This window comes from Haliaeetus leucocephalus, unplaced genomic scaffold, assembly GCF_000737465.1.
Source record: "Haliaeetus leucocephalus isolate CR32 unplaced genomic scaffold, Haliaeetus_leucocephalus-4.0 Scaffold240, whole genome shotgun sequence".
Lineage (NCBI taxonomy): Eukaryota > Metazoa > Chordata > Aves > Accipitriformes > Accipitridae > Haliaeetus > Haliaeetus leucocephalus.
The window spans coordinates 12140553-12160589 of record NW_010972676.1 but is presented as its reverse complement, the minus strand read 5'-3'; the positions used below and the strand labels follow the sequence as shown (position 1 = coordinate 12160589).

At 46.4% G+C, this 20037-nt stretch overlaps 1 protein-coding gene across 4 annotated transcripts; it reads left to right on the top strand.

Annotated features, from left to right (window-relative positions):
* The first annotated feature begins 84 nt into the window (after positions 1-84).
* Positions 85-19307, top strand: BDH1 (3-hydroxybutyrate dehydrogenase, type 1). 4 transcript variants are annotated; one of them, XM_010568369.1, is made up of 8 exons: positions 85-227; positions 981-1112; positions 4222-4294; positions 5730-5840; positions 11047-11188; positions 12777-12929; positions 14323-14817; positions 16395-19307. In XM_010568369.1, the coding sequence occupies exons 2-7, from the start codon at positions 1030-1032 to the stop codon at positions 14790-14792; spliced, it is 1032 nt and encodes a 343-aa protein (XP_010566671.1). In that variant the 5' UTR covers positions 85-227; positions 981-1029; the 3' UTR covers positions 14793-14817; positions 16395-19307. The 4 variants fall into 4 exon arrangements, with proteins under 4 accessions (XP_010566671.1, XP_010566670.1, XP_010566672.1 ...); XM_010568368.1 differs by lacking the exon at positions 85-227 and adding an exon at positions 329-425; XM_010568367.1 differs by lacking the exon at positions 85-227 and having other exon boundaries at positions 446-1112.
* Positions 19308-20037: the final 730 nt, after the last annotated feature.

The window sequence follows — 20037 nt, the reverse complement described above, 5'->3', positions numbered from 1 at the left end:
CGGGCGCCGCGCCCCTGCGTGGGGCAGGGCCCGCCGGCGCTGCCCGCGGACGGCCCGTCCCCTCGCCCGATCTTTGCGGAATTCCTCACAAAAAAATGGCGAGGCTAGCAACCGAGCTCTCCAGTTGGATCAGAACCCCTGAATTCCGGAGGATTGCCGGAGCCAGCCAGTCCTCCTGAGCCTGGACCTCTCCCTTCCGAGCGCGGTGGCCCGCCACTGCTCTTTTCGTGGTAGTTGCCCTCTTTTTTTAGTTGAGGCCTGTTTCGTAGCAGGCCCTGAAGCTGCCGCGGCAGCAGCCCAGCCTTCGGCGGAGGTGCAGATAAGCCCCAACAGTTAGATACCGGTTTTCTGCTTTAATAAAGGAAGCTGTGCATTAAGCTGCAGAGATGTTTTTTTGTGCGCCGGATCGGTTTTATCCGAGATGAGTATGACTGAAATTAACTTTCTGTGCTTAACTCCTGGTTTTGAGCTGTTTTCACCTCATAGTGACTCTAATGGTGGTTCCCTCTGCATAGTCCAGCATCGCCAGCTACTTAATTACAAAGAAATGTATTTTTAACCACATGGCTGCACTAGCTGCAAAGCCCAAGGATTGCTTTGGGGAACATATAACATCACCTGTGACTTGAAGTTATATTTTAGTTTAAAATTATTTCCTGTAGCTCACTTGAAATAATATATTCCACGTAAGTACCTTAGTTTTTAGCTGTTTCAGAGAATACGCTTAAAAGATGCGTTAAAGAAGGAGAAGTTGACATTTTCTTTAAATGCCTCCCTGCTTGTCAGTTTACTTATAATCTTTTTCCTTACTTAAAAGCATCTTGAAGTGGTTGAAGGTTGAGCTGTTTACCTCCTTGTGAGGGACTGGAAGGGGGAAGGATGAGTTCCTTTGGACTTTATATTCTTGTTGAAATACATGGAGTCAGCATGACTACAAAATCGTTGAGCAACTAAAACAGAGGTGCTATCTTGTATTGCAGAGCTGAGGGAGAACAGTCTTGCTGTGGGCAGAGTGTGCTAATTGAAAGCATGTTGGCTACCAAGCTGTCCCGGCCTCTTCTGAACTTCTCTGTGAAAGCCCTGAATTTCAAGGACCCAGGGAGTGCCTTCAGGTAAGTAACTTGGTGGAAAAGAAGAAAGAGTAAGATCCTGAGTAAATCACACATCAAGGGCTCATTTGATTTCAGCAGGACAGTTTATTTAGGACCTCTGGAGGTCATCTGGTCCAATCCCCCTGCTCAAGCAGGGCCTCCTAGAGCTGGTTGCCCAGGACTGTGTCCACACGGCTTTTGAATATCTCCAAGGATGGAGACTCCACAACCTGCCTGGGCAACCTGTGCCAGTGCTCAGTCACTGAGCTGAGCACAGAGGAGATGGGCTCTGTATGCAAGGAGGGGTTGGCAACGTGTTTTTTTTGGGTTTGGTTTTTTTTTGTTGTTGTTGTTACACTTGGACAGTCATCTGTAGTCAAAAGGGGGTTGAGTAGAGCATGAAGTCAGTGTCAAGCAAGGATTTATTCCTGAATATCAGCAAGTAGGCCTTGCTGCAATGCAGGGAACTGACATATATTTCTGTGACTTCATTAAAGAGGCAGTGAATCACATGAAATGAGAGAGAAAGTTCAGAGGGAGGGTTTTAGTGAGAAATGGAGCTGGGCTGAGTAATGAAGCTGGGTTTTTCTGAACGTGAACAGAAAACTGCCTATCTAATTCTAATTGCTAGCTCTGAAAAAAATACCTTTTGTATTGATACATGATGGGAACCCTACTAGTCCAAATTCAGAGCAAGTTGAGTGCTTTCACTGGCTTTGCTTTAGAGCAAGGTTCCCAAACAATCGTGTGTGTACCACTAATTGTACATAAGCCATTTATAAGTGGCTCATGGCCTACTAAGCAAGAACTGCCACCTCCAGTGTTGTTCTACTGCTGTTGATAGTGATGTCCAGTACCATCACTGTCAAGGACGGCTCCTGTAATAGGCAGTGGTATAGACCAAAGATAGCCGAGCTGTTAGGGATTTCCTATGCAAACAGACATGGGCTTTTTATCTCCTATTTACTCCACACTCACAAAAGCTGCCCCAGCAGGAATATGCCATGGCCTTAAAAATAGAAATTAATGCTTTATTAACTTGAGAAAAGAATTTTCAGCATATTCTTTTTTTTTCTTTTTCCTCTTCTTTTGTTTTGCTTACTCTGTATTTGTGCTTTATGCATCTTGTACTCAGGGCAAAAATGTGTTGCATTTTTTTAAGTACCCACAAGCTGCTAAACCTGAAATGGAAATCCAACTGTTCATCTGAAAGGCAGTGTTGTCACTATACCGGTATCTTAATGCATTGAGGTAGCATTTATATACTTGACTCTTCAAGCTGAGGACTGCCTTTTTTGGTGTAACTGAACAAAAGCAAATGCATGGTTACAAGCACAGATTCAATTCGAGGACCATCTGTGCATTTTAAAAGTCTCAGTTGTGGTCTCTAGAATTCAGTCATGCAGAATGACAAAAATGGCTCATGGTACATTAGCGTACTGTGTGGGGGCTAACTTCACATATGCATCATAGCTGTTTCCTCTGATGACATTCCTGCTGATCAGCAGCCGGCATCTATTTTAAGCCCCTGCCTTCAGGTCAAGGTAGACAGTATGTCAAGTAGTTATTATCTACAGGTTATTGTGAATAGAGTGCAGCAAATCAGTGCTCTACAGTGAAGTAACAGGACCAGGCATGACACTGTAAAATAAAAATCCTGTAAAATAAAAATCAACTTCATGCAATTAAAAGAAATGTTATGAACATTTCTGGGCACTTTAAGACACACCAAGGAGCTTGTTGTTGAGATAAAGTTCCAAGCCAGGATTGCAGGTCAGTGATGTTAACACTGACTTTGCTTGGGGACTGACCTTTGCAGCACTGAAATTGGCTGTAGCTATTTCAAGAGCTGATTGGGCTTGTGACACTCAAAGTTAGAAAAAGTGCTGAACTGTTGCAGAAAGGTGAGCGGACACCATTGCCTGAATATAAATCAGCTCCTTTCCCATCTGGTTCAAAGCTTCTGCCCTAGCAGACCCTTTTTCTAGCCTTGTGTTCCCATGGTGCAGCTCAGTGGCCAGAGTGTCTGCAGATTGCTGTTTGGTGTAGCACAGGTCACCCTGGGAGCCTGTGATGTCTAAGCAGGAGATAATTGTGAATGATTATGCAAATTCTCTTAGAAGACAGAAGAGCAGCCTGGAGGATAAGCTCTGCTGAAGGATTGATGTTGTTAGAGGGGCCAGAGGGTAGATGAAGTACAGCAAGTCTAGGGGAAGGCCAGAAGGCTCTGAGAGGGCAATGTCAGTGCCCAGAGCAAAAATGAAAAAGCTGATATAGTCTAGAGAGGTGGCTGGCAAGGGCAGAAGCTAGAGTCACTCTGGTTTGTTGTCTAGGCCCAGTTTTGATGAATGATGGCAAGATGTAAGACGGTGTGATGCTACTGGTAGCATAGCTTTTCTAAATAGAATCTCACTCCCTGGAAGGCCTTGTTGCTTTGCTCTGGTCTGTCTTTGTGAACATGGTTTATCTTCCTGGGAGTCAGACATACTATGCAGAGGAGTGTCAGATCTGCTTAGCAGGTATTACTCAAACACATAGCGTCTCTTAGCTTAAACAGTTGAAAAGAGGGAATATAAAATCTAAGAGTACCTAATGGGTAGCCACTGCAGAGGAAGAAGTGTCATCCAAGATGGCAGAAGGGTGGAGCTGTGTGTAAAAGCAGTGAGATAGATCCAAGGAAATTCAGCCTTACGCTGGGTATCAGAGGCAATGCCACAGCAGAATACTTTCATCAGACAAATTAATAACTTCCTCTACCGCAACTTTGTGCAACTCTTAAGTGAGAGTCTTGTTGCTGTTGGAAATGAGAAACTGTACTGCCCACTTTGCGGGTGGAAGGAGCTCTGTGCCTCCAGAGCAAGAGCTTTTTTAGAATTCTTCGTAATATCCAGACAGCTTCTGCAGCTGGAAATAGCATCAAGGTCTTCTGAGAAACAAATGTTTCGTACTGTAGGAAACACACAGGCTCAGACTAAGGAGAACAGTAGACTGGATTCTGTCTTCTCAAATGACAGTCTACATCATGTATATAGGCAACACTACATTCCTTTTCATATATATGCTGCAGCACCAGGGTACAGACAAGATATTCCATGCCTGATTGTTCTGTTGGTTTTTGTTGTTTTAACAGGCCTGTGCAAAGATTTTGCTTCCCTCTCTTGTCCTCATGTGGCAGCCGCTCTTATGCAAGTGAAGTCGATCAGGTGAGTGTCATTGTGGTTTCCAGGAACTAGTTCTGCTGAGCTGGGGTTTTAAAGTCCCTGAAGCCTGGTGACCAAATTCTTGTTTCTGATTTGCCAGAAGGACTACAAGCTGGACCTCTCCAACATACTCCACATTCTTTCCTAGCACAGATCTTCCATTGACGTAGCATGGTACATGCTGCTAAGGATGGAAATAAACAATCAGACTAGTGGGTTTTTTCTATTTTTGGAACTCACTCAGCAGATTAAATCTTCCACCTTAAAGTGGAGGGAATTTGCATGACAAATTCTTAATAAAGCACTCTTTCTGGATTATGGCTGTGTAAAGAGACATAAATAAATCCTCACCTCTTGATCTGGAGAGCGGCCCTCTTCTTTAACAGCCCTCTCTTTGAAAGTGCTAGCTTGCCAGGAACAGTGCCAGGCAAAAGGAAGGGGGATGTTTTGCCCTCTTGCCTGTCTTGTAGCGCAGAACTCGGCACTGTAGCAGTGCTAGAGCACGCACATCTTGCTCCATAACCCTGGGACAGAGTCTCAGAGGAATTCAGATACGGCCCCTGCATCACTGCTGGGCTTCCAGTGTGACCCTGATCAGTCCCTGTGTATGCTGGGGAAAGCCAAATTTCTAGTTTGTTAAGAGATTAATTGGAATGAATTGCAAGTAATTATTACCTAATCCCACCCACAGCAGCATCTTGCTGCATGTGTACTTGTTGCTGCTGGAATGTCTGATCCACCATGCAATTTTTAACATGTCATTTAACTGCTGCCTCTCTTTGGGTTTGGAGAAGGAAGGAGGTATACTTCTATTTAAATTGTGAGTTGGAAGAATAAGAAGACCAAAAAACAAACAAATTAACAAAAAGACTGATGACCAACTGGTCTTAATTTCAAATATTAAACCCACTTGATTCTGTGTAGCTCTTAAAACCCAGCACTAGAGGTATTACGTGCTAGAGAAAGAGGAGTGAGCAGTCAGTAAGGTTAACCCATATCCTTTCTTCAGTCAAGCTATCTTTCCCATGCCTTACGGGAAGAGTGGACTCCTGCTTGCTTTGAACACACAGGAACAGTTCCTACTGAAGGGAAAATGTGTCTTGGGAACTGTCTGGTATATTTTCAGATTACAAGATGGATGTGAACTGCCAGAGAATGGTGGTTTGCTTGGTCTCTGCCTTGGGAGCCTGTTGCCAGAGGTGCCAAACTTCTCTTTGTGTTGGGAGGACAGTGATCCTGCCTCACTGCAGTGAACTCGGTATGAAACCTTTGTTTCCTGTCTTCAGGAGGCACTGGGTGGCAGTAGCTGGCAACGAGTGTAGAGAATGTCCCTGGAACAGACTGCTCTTGGCCAAGGGCATGGTTTTGTTCTGTGCACTGCAAATCACTGATTTCAAATACTCAATTCCAGTGTGTTTTGTTCTGTTTTGTTTTGCAGATTGGCAGCAGAGCTGTGCTTATAACAGGTTGTGACTCAGGGTTTGGATTTGCCTTGGCCAAGCACCTGCATGGCAAAGGCTTCATTGTTTACGCTGGCTGCCTGCAAAAGGTAGGGAAAACAAAAACTGTATTCTTCACCTGTGGCACGTGCACAGACACGTAGCAAGTCCAATCGTCCCTCTCCACTCTGCACAGCTTTCTGCCAAGGAGAGGGAGGGTGGTTAGTAGCCCAAAGGGAAAGATAAGGGTACTTGAATTTCATAGAGCATAACCTGGTCTAGACCAGAACCAGGACTGAATGGTATCTAGGGAGGTTCTTACTTGAATCACAACATTGTGGTCTGTTCAATATCTGATGGACTGGAACCCCAAATCTAATTTTATAGCCCCGTCCATAAGCAATTTTTGGGATGAGTTTCAGTCTGGACCTTTGGCCCTGCTCTCAGACTATACATATTTATGCAGGGTTTATTTTGATTAATTGTGACATACACCAAGCCACCAGTGATCTTATGGCACATGGTATGAGCATATTTTTCTATATTCATGAGTACAGCCATGCCTCAGTGTGTATTGAGGGTCTCCTGAAATCTCTGTGAAGGTGATAGAGTTCCACTAGTGCAAATGAGGGCAGAATCAGGCCACAAATAGCTTAGTGACGCAGTCTTGATATACTCTCCAGGAGTGCTCTGTATGGCAGTCAGAGATGCCTGGTCATGGAAAATAGGAGAGAGCTTTAGCCTCTCTTTCCTTATGAAGCACTGCACTTTTTTAGCTGCGTAGCCATTTCCCAACAGAAACAAACTTACTCCTCAGGATATCTTGGGGTGGGTCAGTTATTTTGATTCTAATCTTTTAGCTCACTCATCACTATGAATGTATCTTGAATAGTTATATTATTTAAAGAGAATTTGCAAGGTCTTTTTTAATGTTATCAATACTCTTTCTGCTGTTAATTTTTCCATTATTACTAAGTTTTGCTTAAATGATTAGTTTTAAATTTAAATTATTAGTGTTTCTGCTGCATTTTTTCAAAAGAGAAGTGTGTGTTTCAATAGCTCTGTCTCTTTTGGTGTCTCAGCTTTGAGTCAAGGGTTTATTTGTTAACCTGGGCTCCCTCTACAGGCTTCACAGAACAAGACACTTATAAACTGCTGCTTTTCAAAAGGTGTCAAGCAGAGATGGTGGATGAGTACTTTTTTGGCAGATGTTTCCACTCAGCTTGTAACCGAAGATCAACATTAGAGAATACAAGAACGTTGCAGACTTAAAACCCACTGTTTAGAATAATAGCCTGCCTCTTTGTTGACAGGAGCCAAAAATTTCAGAGCTGCAGAGTTACTTCTAGGTTTCACTTCTTCTGTCTGAGCTGCCAGAAAGACCACATTCTCAGCGAGCATGTCTTTTAACTGTCACTGAAACCTCCCTTCCATTTTGGTGTCTTCAGTACTCGTTCTACTGAATGCATGTTAGTGGAAAATCTTGGCTTCTGACAATTTTAGCATAAGCTAATGTGCAGCAGCATGCCAGAACTCTTTTAGGCTTTGATCAATATGTATTTCCTCACCAAAAGTCAGCAGAAAGCTTTGCTGTAGCACTGTGTAATTAAATACTGCTTCTTTAGCTGGACTCGCATCCCATGTTCCAAAATCTGTGTGACTATAGCAAGACTGGTAACAGCGGTTGTCATCAGAAAACCACTGTAAAATGTGAAAGCTCCTTGGTTAACAGGTTGGCCTCCTATGTGTCTTCAGGCCGTATACTTTATGTCGAACCGCTCTTTAGAACTAAAACGAGTCCAGGAGACTGAGCTGATTTCTCATTGTGCCACAGGTTTCATGAGCAGAACCATAAGCAGAATTCTGATCAGAGTGTAATTATTGCTGGAGCTGATTTTAGGGGCAGAAAAAGCCTGGTGTGTTTTTAGATGCTAGATAGAAGTGGAGGTAGAAATAAGAAGCATCAGCTTTTCTTGGGTATATTTGCCTAGCCTGGACAGAGAGGAAATGACTATGAAACTTCAGTGTTATTTTCATGGGACTATTTTTCACAGCACACCTGCACATCAGAAGCATACTCCAGCTTGAGGAGCCATTGTGACCTCAGGGTATGCACTGTTCTTAGGAATGCCACATCCTTATTGCAGATTAAAAGTGTGTGCAGCGCTGACTCTTCATCAGGAAAGGTTTCCTAGAGTGGCCAGATCCTGAGTGCCTGACTATTTTTACTGAAGGAAACCTGAGAGAGGTGTTAGGGTCACAACTGAGGGGAGCCCAAGGATGGATCTGTGCTAACAGTGTGCTATTTCACACACGGTTTCTTCATAACATTTTCACTGGCAAATATATTCATGTGAGAGTTGTGTTGATGCTTCATTGCCAAAAGACAGTGGTAGACTGGATCCAATGAACGATCATGCTGCAGCTGTCTTATTTTTTCTTCTTTGGTTAATAGCTGGAGGAGCCAGCTGACACAAGATGAAGAAGGTATTTTTCCATCAGTACCTGTTACCCGTGGACATATGTGATGTTTGCCACAGCTGTCAGGCATGTGGTGGAAGCCCTGTTTGCTTTGCTTTGTGTGCTCAGGCCTGTTGGGGCTTGCAGGGGGATGAGAAGGCAGAGTTTATCTGAGCACGCCAGCATGCAGGCCAGTCACTGTAGGACTCAGCAAGGGTACTCAGAGCAATAGGGTGTTACATACCACTTCAAGGACATACTGATAAAGATACAAGCTGAAGCTATGGGCCCCAGAGGGTGACCATGGAAACAGGAAAATGAGGCAGTGGTGCACTTTTTCCATATGCAAGAGCTCGGTCCTCTTGCCATGGGACAGTGGACTCTGGGGCTGACAGGAGAGATGTGCTGGTGTCTCGGTGTAGCATGAGAAGGTCCTTCCTCTGCTGTGTACGGGCCCTGGGGTTGTGGGACAGGCTGCATCCCGTACTGGGAGAGCATGACACAGTCACAGGGTGCCTGACTTAAACACCACCCATCTGTCCTTTCTGAAGAGCCAAGGGAATAGCCCTGTGGGTCTGGGTTAATGCCCAGAGTCCAACTCTTAGCCAGGATCCCAGCTCCAAGGGTCCCTGTCCAAGCACCAAGCTGCATGTGGGTGGGAGGGCGGGAGGGATATTGGCTTGCTGAGCCAACCCTGTAAGGGAGGAAGAAGAGGACACTGTGAAGGTCCGAGTAGAGCTTACGAGGCCTCTGAGGCTGGCATGTTGCTGTGGCCCAGAGATCTTGTAGCACCTCGTAGACCTAGGATCGGGGAAAGATGCACCTTGGCCTTATTGTTCTTCCTCTTCCCTTTAGCCGTATCTGCTATTTCCAAGGGACTTGCATGCTTGCGTTTGCTGATTCCCTATTGGCATTCCTACATGTGCCATTTGTATGCTTTTCAATGCTTTGCCATACACACTGGCTTCAGCACCGCAGTGCTTTTGAGTGAGCCGCAAACTTAGGACAAAACTCTATTTTCAGTCACTGTAAGAAAAAAAACGTACCACTAAGCTGTGCATGGGACTTTTAACTGCTCCATTTTGTATGCAGTATGCTTCCATGTGAAGAGAGTGTAGTAGATGCCTTCTCTTAAGGATGAACACTAACCGGTATTAACAGTCTGTGGTGGAATAAGGAAGGGTGGAGAAGACAGAGGAGATGTCAGGTACTTAACTTTAGTAAGCTGTCTGTGAGCACAGTGGTTAAGCCCAGGAATGAGAGGAGCCAGGAGAAGGTTGTTTTGGAGGACAGGTGGCACGGAGACAGGGGGACGTATGGCCACCTTCTTGTGGTATCTAAAGTGTGGTGTCTAAAGGGAACTGTCGCTCCAGGGGGGGCAAATGGGCAGCTGGGGTTCAGACTGCGGAGACGAGCAGCATCTCATTGACAACTGACTGCTGGCAGTCTCTGACAGGGAGCACCTGTGGCTCAAGATGTTTAGAACAATCTAATGTCATTCAGCAGTCAGGAGGAAGCCCTGCTATGAAGCCCCGGCCTGTTTCACGTCAGAGGAAAAAAAGCTATCTGTCCAAAAAAGCCTTGTCTGTCAGGAGTGAAGAGCACTCCCATGCTTGCCTGCTGATGCTGACACAGTGAGCGGACTACCTGGAGGGTTGAGCGGTGGGGGAAGAAGAGCTAAGCAGCTATCAGATGGTCCTGTGGGACATGCTTCATGTCTGGCCTGTTAGTGGAGAGTAGAAGACTTCTAGTGAGGGATGATACTGGGGGGACAGAGGGAGTTTCTTGCAGTAAAGACAGGGAAATTCCCAAAAAGTCATTATTTTCAGAGCTAGACCTCACCATCATCTACAGAAGTACCCTGGAGTGGCCAGCAGAGTCCAGTAGCTTACAAACATAGGAGCGATTCAGGGATAGTCCCAAACTCATATTAATATCCCATGTCTGTGTCCTGGAAGCACCATAGGCAGGCTTCAGCGCTGTGAAGGGACTAGGTCTGGGTGTGGCAGCCATGTTGGTAGCAGCGTCTGGCCCATGTGAAAGGTATCTCAGGGGCTGGCTGCAGTTAATTGTCTGGGCTGTGAGTGGATATGTGTATACTGGGGGAATCTGTTGTTCTGAGCTGAGAAAAAAGGAGTGGAGATGGGAAATGGGAGTGAAAAAAAGCTCATGGGGGGAGGCAAAGAAGAGAGCAAGATGCTGGAAAAGGCGCTGGAGGGAATTGCTAGCAGGGAAGCTGGCCAGGCACTTGATGATTGGACTCTGTAGGAGTCTGTCAGAGGCAGTAGGTAGGTTTCCAGACAGTGGGAGCTGTGTGCGTAGATCAGCTGAAGGGAGAGAGCAGTGGGCAGGCAGTCCCTCTTCTAGGACTGTCGCTTCCAGAGCTGGCAACGTGACTGAGAAGCACATGCAACGTACATGTGCAGCCACTCACCAGCTATTTTATACCATACCCCTGCCAAGCTATTTGCTGTGCCCCTTATGCGAGCCAAAGCGAGGATGGCAGCCCATTCCCACCACTGCGGCAGTGGGGTATAGCTTGATCTCAGGAGCTTGTACTGGGCAGGAGTTGCCTTGCCGCAGCAGATCCAGTTCTGGCTGCTTTCTTGGTGGCCGAAGCAGTTTGTACCAACTGACGTGGTGGCAGGGCTCATGGTCAGATGGAGATGCTTGAGGAATGGTGTTCTGCAGGAGCATCCTTGTCTGTTCCCCTTCCTCTTAGAGCTGCAGGACTGTCCTGATTATTCTGTGACTGTCCTGTGCACTCTCTTTTGCTCAATTTGATGGTTGCTATGCATTTGATATTCTACACAAGGTCTTTGGCCAGATTCAAACCAGCGCTTTCTTCCCCTCTAGGACAAGGGAGATGGTGGCTCCAAGGAGCTGGACAACATGAACAGTGATAGAATGAGAACTGTCCAGCTCAACGTCTGTGACAGCAAAGAAGTGGACAGAGCGGTGGAGCACGTGAATAGCAGCCTGGAGGACCCAGAGAAAGGTAGGTGCGTGCAATGGGCTCTAAGGTCACATAGGTGGCAGGAGCTCCCTCAGCTGGGCTCTGAGAGCATTTACAGGGCATATTTCAAAAGCTGAGCATATGACTGAAGGGCGCACAAAGCTTTGAGGAGCAGCAGTGCACAGCAAATGGCCTGTTTAAATGTTGTGCTGTATCAGAAAGCAGCTTCCCACTTAAGACAACATCTACAAAGACAACTGCTTTTTTCTGCACTAGCTCCTCTAGGGACATTAGCAGAAATCAGGGTGGTGTTCAAGGCCCTGGGATTAGTGCTTTATTCCTGTGACCTGAAGTTGATTGTGACTCCTTTTATGTTGTAAAACCTGGCCAGTGCCCAAAGATTGGGCATTAGCAAAGGAAATGTCTCCCCAAAACTTTCAAAAGGCTAAGAAAATGGAGAGGTTTTCCAAAGGATTTCCCATGAAGCCAGCTGAGTATCATTAATGACATTGTGGATATTACCATACACTACAGATTTCAGAGCTCAGGGGGTAGCTGTAACTGACTTTCTTAGCCTGCCTACCTCATTCTACTGAGGTGATGACAGCAAATTCTGCTCCAGTACTGTGAAAATCCTAGTTGCTTGTGCATTCCTGAAACCTTTCCACCCTTTGGTGAACTACATTTTTTCCCTAAAGAACATCCATACTTCAACACACGAAGATTGTTTAAAAGCAGAACAACTGGTGATGTTTTATTTTGGATTTTGCATAAACGTATTTCTTTTACTTTATGTTTAATTTTTATATGTGGATCTTCTGTATAAATTAAGTTTTCTAGCCCTGTATTCTCAAGCATAGGCCAGGGTGAAGTTGCCTTTTCTGGGCTGCTTCTGAGAACACAGATCTGGACACAGTCAGTCAACAGATAACAGTGAATTTTTCTAAACAGCAGAGAGAAGCCATCCCAGACCTTTCTCAGTCTGTTTCCTGTGCAATTAGAATATTATATGAAGTGAGTTCATTTTATTCCAAATTCCTTTTTAATCTTTCTTTTCATTGCCAAATGAGTTGGTAGCTTCAGTTGTTGCTATCTTGGTTGCAGCAGAATAAAAGGGAGAGGCTGTGGCATGCGTGCCCACCCATGTCCACCCATGCCCACATCCCCCTTCCCAGCATTGCACACATTCTAGTTCTTATGGTGACACAAGGGATTTTACTTTGAAATAATGGCTCTTTTGTTTCTTACAAGGTCTTTCCTATTCTTATTATTTGCATTTAGAGACTATATTTTGCTTTTTTTAAAAAATCGTGATGGATAAAAAGAGAATGGTAAGAACAGCTTAAACAAGGCTGAAATTCTCTTCTAGCAGGCTCAGAACTTCCTGGGAAGCCTTATACACAATACTTTGTGGCTGCAGTGTTGGGCAGTACAAGCAGATCCTGACTGTGGTTATATTTGCTCAGGAGACTGAAGTTCGCTCGAGACTCTCTTCTGTCTGGCTTCCATCATTACAAGTCGTAATGAAAAGCTCTGTTGTATAGTTCAGTAATCTATTGGCAAGGCCTTTTCCAAGCTGCTCTCATTAGTCTCACAGAGGGAAAGCTTTCTGCTTGATTTTGTCTTTTAGGGCTCTGGGGGCTGGTTAACAATGCTGGCATCTCCACATTCGGGGAAGTCGAGTTCACCAGCATGGACACCTACATGGAGGTAGCTGAAGTGAACCTATGGGGGACTGTGCGAACCACCAAGGCTTTCCTTCCTCTCATCCGGAGGTCAAAGGGTGAGTGGTCTCCTCCTGACTGGCACTCCCTGGAGCAGGTCCCTCATCCTGCCCCATGTCTTGCTGTGTTAGAGGCTAAAAGGTCTGTTATGTTTCTCTCTGCACCATTGGCCACCTTCATACCTGTACAGACAGAATGTGACCCACAGCATACACACAAATGACAGATTTCCTAACCGCTCTGAGTTATACAGCAAGGCAGCAGTCCTGAAAACCCGTTATTATTTCTCTTTCCCATCTGTGCTGCCTTCTTCTGCAACATCCCACGCAAGAAGGAATCCGTCATACCTTCTTTTACCTATTCAGAAGCTGCAGCTCACCATAAATTCCAGTGTCAGGAGCAATCCTCCCCTCTATACAAAAACCAGCAGTGCCAGTGCTGGCAGGGTGGGCAGCAGCAGTGTACTATGACATGCTTCTTGCAGGGAACTTGTCAGCTGTGCGCTGTGTTACTTTGGGAGCTTGTAACATATGCGAGGTGGGGTTTGTACAGCAAAGGAATGCAGACCTGGAGCTTGCGTGGGTCTCGGCATAAAAGGGCAAAAGCTTTCATGTACTGCGGCCAACTACCTGACTAAATGAGAATATTTTTTACTCTTGAGTCATCCACAAACATTAACATTGTTGTCCTGTGCTGCAGACCTGGGTTGTATGTGGCCCAGGCGGCATTTCTTCCACCGTGGAAGGATATCCACTTCTGTGGTCAAAGTTTCTCTTTCTAACACAACTCAGCAATGAGCACGGATAGAAAGTGCAGAGAACTGCAACCTCTAATTAGACTGCAGCATCCACAGTCTCCTACCAGCGTTCTCCCCAGCCACAACGGATGGCTTCTGGAGAGGAGAAAGGCCCCTGCTCTGTGCCTGGAGCTATAATCCAGCTGTCACACAGGAAAGGGTGCAATGGACTTAGACTGCTCTGACCTTTTGTGGTGCAGACGCTGTAAGCCACCATTGGGCTCCTGGTTTTTGTGCCTTTGACTTGCAAATAAATGAGCTCAGCCTTGGTGCCAGAGGCTTTCTTGGCTGCTGCTTCCTCTTGTCTGGGCTCAGCCCTGATTTGTTGCTGAGCAATCCTGTTTCCCACCATGCAGGCTGTGTCCAGCCTCTTCTGTGTTCCCTGTAGCACTGAGCTTTGTGTGTTACCATGTGCCTGTTCCCTCAGGTATAATGAGCCAAGGAGCACAAGCAATGGGCTTGTTCTCTTGCCTGAAGGCTGTTGCGTAGGACAGCAAAGCTCAGATAGAGCCACGAGCAGGTCAGCCAGGCAGACCTTACAGATGTACGGTGGGCGGGTGGATGCATGTTCAGGAATCTGTTGGGTGGTGTGTGTCAGGTGTCTGCTCTGGATCAGGTACCGCAGCTCAGCTGTGCTTTGCCTGGCCTCTGTCTAGGTCGTGTGGTGAACATCAGTAGCATGATGGGTCGGATGGGCAGTCCTGCCCGGTCACCATACTGCATCACCAAGTTTGGCGTGGAAGCCTTCTCCGACTGCCTGCGGTACGAAATGCAGCCCCAGGGGGTGATGGTCAGCATCGTGGAGCCTGGCAACTTCATAGCTGCCACCAACCTGTACAGCCCTGAGCGAATCAAAGCCATAGCCGACAAAATGTGGGACGAACTCCCTGAGATAGTGCGCAAAGACTATGGCAGGAAGTACTTCGATGAGCAGGTCAGCAAGATGGAGACATACTGCAACAGCGGCTCAACAGACACCTCGCCGGTCATCGAAAGCGTGGCCCACGCGCTCACCTCCACAACCCCGTACACCCGCTACCACCCCATGGATTACTACTGGTGGCTGCGCATGCAGATCATGACACACATGCCTGCTGCCATTTCAGATCGGCTCTATGTCTATTGAGGCCTCGCACTCCTAGGCTACCCAGGTGGGAAATTTGTTTTAAAGAGAGCATTGTACACACTTCCCATTAGTCCTTTTGAAAATTTTCTAACCTCATTTCAGAGTACTGTATTTTAGCTCTAAAGGGTTCATTTAAACATCTGACATAACCTAAAGGGCAGTAATTTGCAAGGGATGCTTCATAGGCAGGAATACATTATGTTTGTGCAGGGACATTGATTCTTTGCTATTTATTTCATGTAATCCTTTTTTTTTTTTCACCTCAAATACCAAGTTATAATCATTATTTAAGCTGCAATTGCTCTGAAGTGTTTTCAGAATAATTTCTACTGATGGCCAAACACAATCTTCACAATTCCTGCCTAGGACGCAGCCTTCACACCATAAAACAGAGGCCCTCCATTCTGTAACGGCAAACCGCTGCCTCCTGATGACAAAGAGCATCCAACAGACTTTTCCAGGCCTGGCCACAATAGCCCAAGGCAGAGCAGAGGCTTCTTTAATTTGGGGATCAGAACTCAAAATGCTTGAGGTGCTGAAACTGAGCAACTGACCCTGTCCCTTTCTCTCTTAGAATTATACTGATGAAACCTTAGAGAAAAGGAATCAGTCTGCTTTTCTTGCATGCTTTCTTGCAAAGGAGTTCAATGATCCAGGGACTCAATTCTGCAGACCTTTCCCACAGGAGTTTCTTACTCATATGAGCATTCCCATGAGTGTGAGCAGCTTTACGCACAGGACTGCAGGCATCAGGATTGGCCTGTAGTAACATTTCTCTTCAACAGTAATTGAACATCAACTCCAGACTTAGTCTGGAAAGAGTTTCACTCCAGCTCCTATTAATTGTGAGGATCGCCACTGAGCAGAGGGAGGCAGAGTGAATGCCGTTCTTACCAGGGACCTCAGAGTTACACTGAAGTATTTGTACAGCACTTTGCACAGAAGGGCCTTGACCCTGGCCAGGGCCTCTAGGCACTATGGCAGTGCAGGTGATGGTAACAATAGTAACTTTCACTGAAGGAGTCACTGAGCTGAAATACATCTAACATGATACAAATCTAACAGAACGTCCATAACTATAAAGTTAACTTTAACAGCAGTTTCATTTCTGTGATGGTTGTTTACATGTCTGAGAAACATTTGTTTTGTACAGTAAGAAAAGAAAAAAAAAAAAAATCCTTTCATGGGAAAATGTGGAAAGGATTAATTTTTTAATCTTGAAGGGCAAAAAGCAAACAAGTACTTAAAATACCATTGTTAGCAAAGTTAAAGAGAAGGGATCTCACATGCTCTAGTAACATACGGTGGTATGATCAAACTCCTTTGGCTTAATAAATGTATACATGAATGGTAACAAAATTCAGAGGCTCCCTCTCTTTATTTTTTAATATTTAAGGTGAAAAGCTCATATTTGTTAGTGGTGGTTTTTTTAATTTGGTGAGGTTCATGCCTGTCCTGCATACACACCGCATTCAGCAGCCGATTTGCAGTCCTGCATCTTACATGTCTGTGTTGGATAGTGCAAGGCTTCTATGGGAGTACTAGATACATCCTGCACCTTGTGCCAAATATGTCTAACCCCTGGACTCCGTGTATTCACAGCTCTTAAACCTGCATCTGTACCGGACTCCCACAGTTTACAAAGGATTATTATGGATTATTCCCAGGGAGCAGGAAGAGAAACTGAGCTCTGAAGAGGGGAGGGGGATGGTGGTGATTCAGCAAGGCAGGCGCACAGCAGGTCACTGACAGACCCAAAATAAAACCCTGGGACAGACTTGTTGGCTTCGTGATCTTCTCCAGAGTCCTAGCAGTGGTAGCTGCATCTTGTGGTGCAGGGAGGAGTATTGTCTCATTTTCCAGTAAGTCAACTTCTCTCTGGGACAAAATGTAGCAGTATGAACCACAGGAGACCCAGCAGGCACAAGGACTAACTCACAAGGCAGAGCAAAACACCTGGATAATGATGTTTGCTGCAGATGACACAGCAGAGAAAAACCTTTACAACAAAAGTTCTTGTAGTCTAAAAATGTAACCCCAAGATGCTAAGTAACATAAAAAAATCATGTAATTCTGCTTGGGATGCTAGCTCCCAATTTTACACACTGCTGGGTTTTAATACAGACATCAACGAAGTTAGGTATGGAAAAGACTGAGTGCGCAGCTGAGTTATCTCAGTTTAGCTCAGAGACCCCTGAGAGCAAATGCAGCAGGTATTTAGCAGTACCACATTCATTCCTAGCCAGAAAGATAAAGCTGAACAGTGATAACTGCACTCACATCTACACAGCATCTCTTCTGGAGGCTTCTGAACTCTTTCACATTAGGTGCCCACAGGGAGCCCTGAAGCCATGCCACCACTCTGGGGCTGGAGGAGATGTGACGGTAGCTGTGCCCTGCAGTGTGATTCACAGGGGACTGTGTGGCCACATACAATAGGAAGGTGATGGCTAGGGTGCTCCTGTGCATCACAGCTGTTCCTAGGTTTCTGTGCAAGTTTTCCTGATACTGCGAGAGTTTGGAAGCTGATACGTGGCCAGGAGGGCAGCAAGCTGGCTAGTTTTCCTGCTGGGATCTTGGCAATCCCACAATTTCAGGGTTTGCCCTGAGAAACACATTAAAAGCTAATCCCCTCTGGTTTTGCCTGACTGTCCTTGCGACTCAGTGCATTCTAGGTCCTGCCTTCATGGTGCCCCTTGCGGCATCTGGAATAGGCTCAGCCCACCAAGTTTATTTGCAAACTAAAAAGAACAAAAGCATAGCAAAGGAGGACTTAGCTGGGCGCCTGGTCCTCTGCACTCCCAAAGCTGCCTCAGTGGGAGCTTCTGCCCCCTCGGGAGCAGCTGGGGAGCCTGGAGGGGTCAGTCTGCAGAGGTGCCCACGCCTGGGCTCTCTAGTCTGATCCCAGCTGGCTGGAGGGAGAGCTCTCCCCACATTGCTTGCCAGGCAAAGACTGTTGGCGAGGACGCAACAGATCTCGCCATGCAGCATCCCTTGGGCAACCTGGAGTTAAAAATAACTTTCCCTTGTGTGGTGGGAGGCAGCAAAGATGATGGGGTAATCTTAACTGCAGCTGTTACATCTTGTTCTGAGCTTTAATGAGGAAATCGTGGTCCTGCCCACTTCAGAACTTTTTGTTCCTAGTGATGAGGGTGATGAATGCTGCATTTGAGACCAGCATTTAGTGACCCCTTACTGCCACATTATCTGGACGAAGTGCAGGGATTTCCCAGTTAGACAGAAAATAATTTCACAGCCAGGAAGTCAGACAGCTTTGGGAGAGCTGGTCCCAAGCCTGTGCCTCAGCTCCCACATCCTGGCAGAGGTCTGGCCCAGGCTCCCTCCCAGGCCTCAGCCCTGTGAGTCTGGCTGAGACTCATGGTCCTGGGCTGGCAGTTTGGAAACAGGACTGCTCTGGAAACAGAAAAGAGGAAAGGACCACTCCTGTTCAGGCAGTGTTAAATAGCTAAGCGCGGGGCGCCTTCCCCAATTGAATTAAATATAACAACTAAGTAGATACTCAATTAAATGTATGAGTGGCTCAGTTGCTGAGCTACAAAGTCAAATCCCTGTCTGTCCTGAGATTGGACTGAAGCCAAGGGACCTTGCTGCAAAGCATACGTGCATCTGCTGGCACTTTGTGGACTATGGCTTTGAAAAGAAACTATCTTCCCAGCAAACAAGAAGGGAGTCGTAAGTATAACTCACAGAAGATCTGATGACACCTCCCTGGGGAGATACCACTCAGGAGCACAGCACCAGTTTCTCTTCCCTCTTTCCCAACAGCGATGTAAGGCTTGGGATGCAGCCTTGGGGTGCTGCAGACTTAAACTGGTGCTTCCCTCTGTGAGATGAAGTGCCAGCCTGGTACCACCAAAGCAATGAGCAGCGAGTTCTTCCTCGCCGTGCATGAATACAAAGCAGCGGGAGATGCCAGGGCCAGAGGCAGCCCATACACCCGTCACACGGATGGCAGGTAGCGCTGGCAGTGCCCCCCCCGCTCGACACCACCCGTCACCTGGGCATCACAACCCTCACAGGGTGGTGGCTGAAAGGGATGCTGTGAATGTGCCCTAATTCTGGCAGTCAGCTGGGGTAGCACATGCTCTGTCAGCTGGAAAGACTGAGTGCCTGGAACGGGCTCACCGTCACCCCCTGTCAGCAGAGCGGTGAGGGTGGCATGGCAAACACGGGGGTCCCAGCTTGGCCTGTGTTACTGGAGACTTCCACCCACAACCATGCAGAGAGGGACATGCAGTGGCACAGACGCCATTCTGCAGCTCCCCTGCAACCGGTGAGGGACAGGCAGAGGTAGTGGTGTCCACCTTCTACCTTCTGAAAGGCCCCAGGACTTCAGGACTGCCTGGAAGACTGCAGATCAGGCTACTCTGCTTCCATAGACAGAAGGCAGCTCATGGCAGTCTGTGGGAAGCGTAGGGGCGAGGAGTCTGGCTAAGATGTAGGTTGCTGTCTTAAAATAATTTTTGCTCTCACAGTGTTTTGTTTGCTACTGAGTGTGGTGTAGGGGTCAATTATATGGAACTTAGTTACTGGGCCTGAAAGTAGCTCATGGTCGCAAGAGCATTCCAGATGCCTTTAGAAGGCCTTGAACGGAATAAACAAGAAGACAGAAAAAGAAAGATCCCAATTAGAAAAACACAGGTGCACATTCCACGATAAAGGGAACTTGGCACAACCAACCTCAATTCAGGGGCTTATCTTGACCAATTAGACTGAGACAAGTTCCGCATGCTCTAGTTAATATAGCCAATTATGTCCTGTGTTTATGCGCGTGTACAGAGTGAGTATAACTAACTATATCTTATGTTTATACGCGTGTACAGTGTCGATATAACCAATCACATTTTATGCTTGTGCGCGTGGACACCAAATGCTTGCATGCAGCAGCCAATCAAAGCTTCTTAGGAACTTAGAGAATTGCATAAGAATGATCAGCTAGGCTCAATAAACTGGCGACTTTGATCATCATATTGGTGTCCTGTCGTCCGTCCCCGCATGGAATTTCTCTACAGTGTGGTTATTCAAAGATGCCTTTTTGTCAGCATCTGTCCCCAGTCATAAATGAGTCTGTCTTTCTGGGGCTCTACCACCATAATGAACTGCAAGAGGAACTAGACCTGTCTGCAGGCTCCTTCAGTCATCCTCTCCCCTCCCTTCTCTAGCACAAGATTGTGTAATTATCTGTGTGATGTGGGACATCTTTAGCAGAAAAGCTTGGGAGACC

Excerpts from the sequence above, each read along its gene's own strand:
- BDH1 (XM_010568369.1), top strand. The coding sequence starts at position 1,030 with ATGTTGGCTACCAAGCTGTCCCGGCCTCTTCTGAACTTCTCTGTGAAA. Across the intron at positions 5,841-11,046 it reads ACGCTGGCTGCCTGCAAAAG|GACAAGGGAGATGGTGGCTC; the intron begins GTAGGGAAAACA and ends CTTCCCCTCTAG. Across the intron at positions 11,189-12,776 it reads CCTGGAGGACCCAGAGAAAG|GGCTCTGGGGGCTGGTTAAC; the intron begins GTAGGTGCGTGC and ends TTTGTCTTTTAG.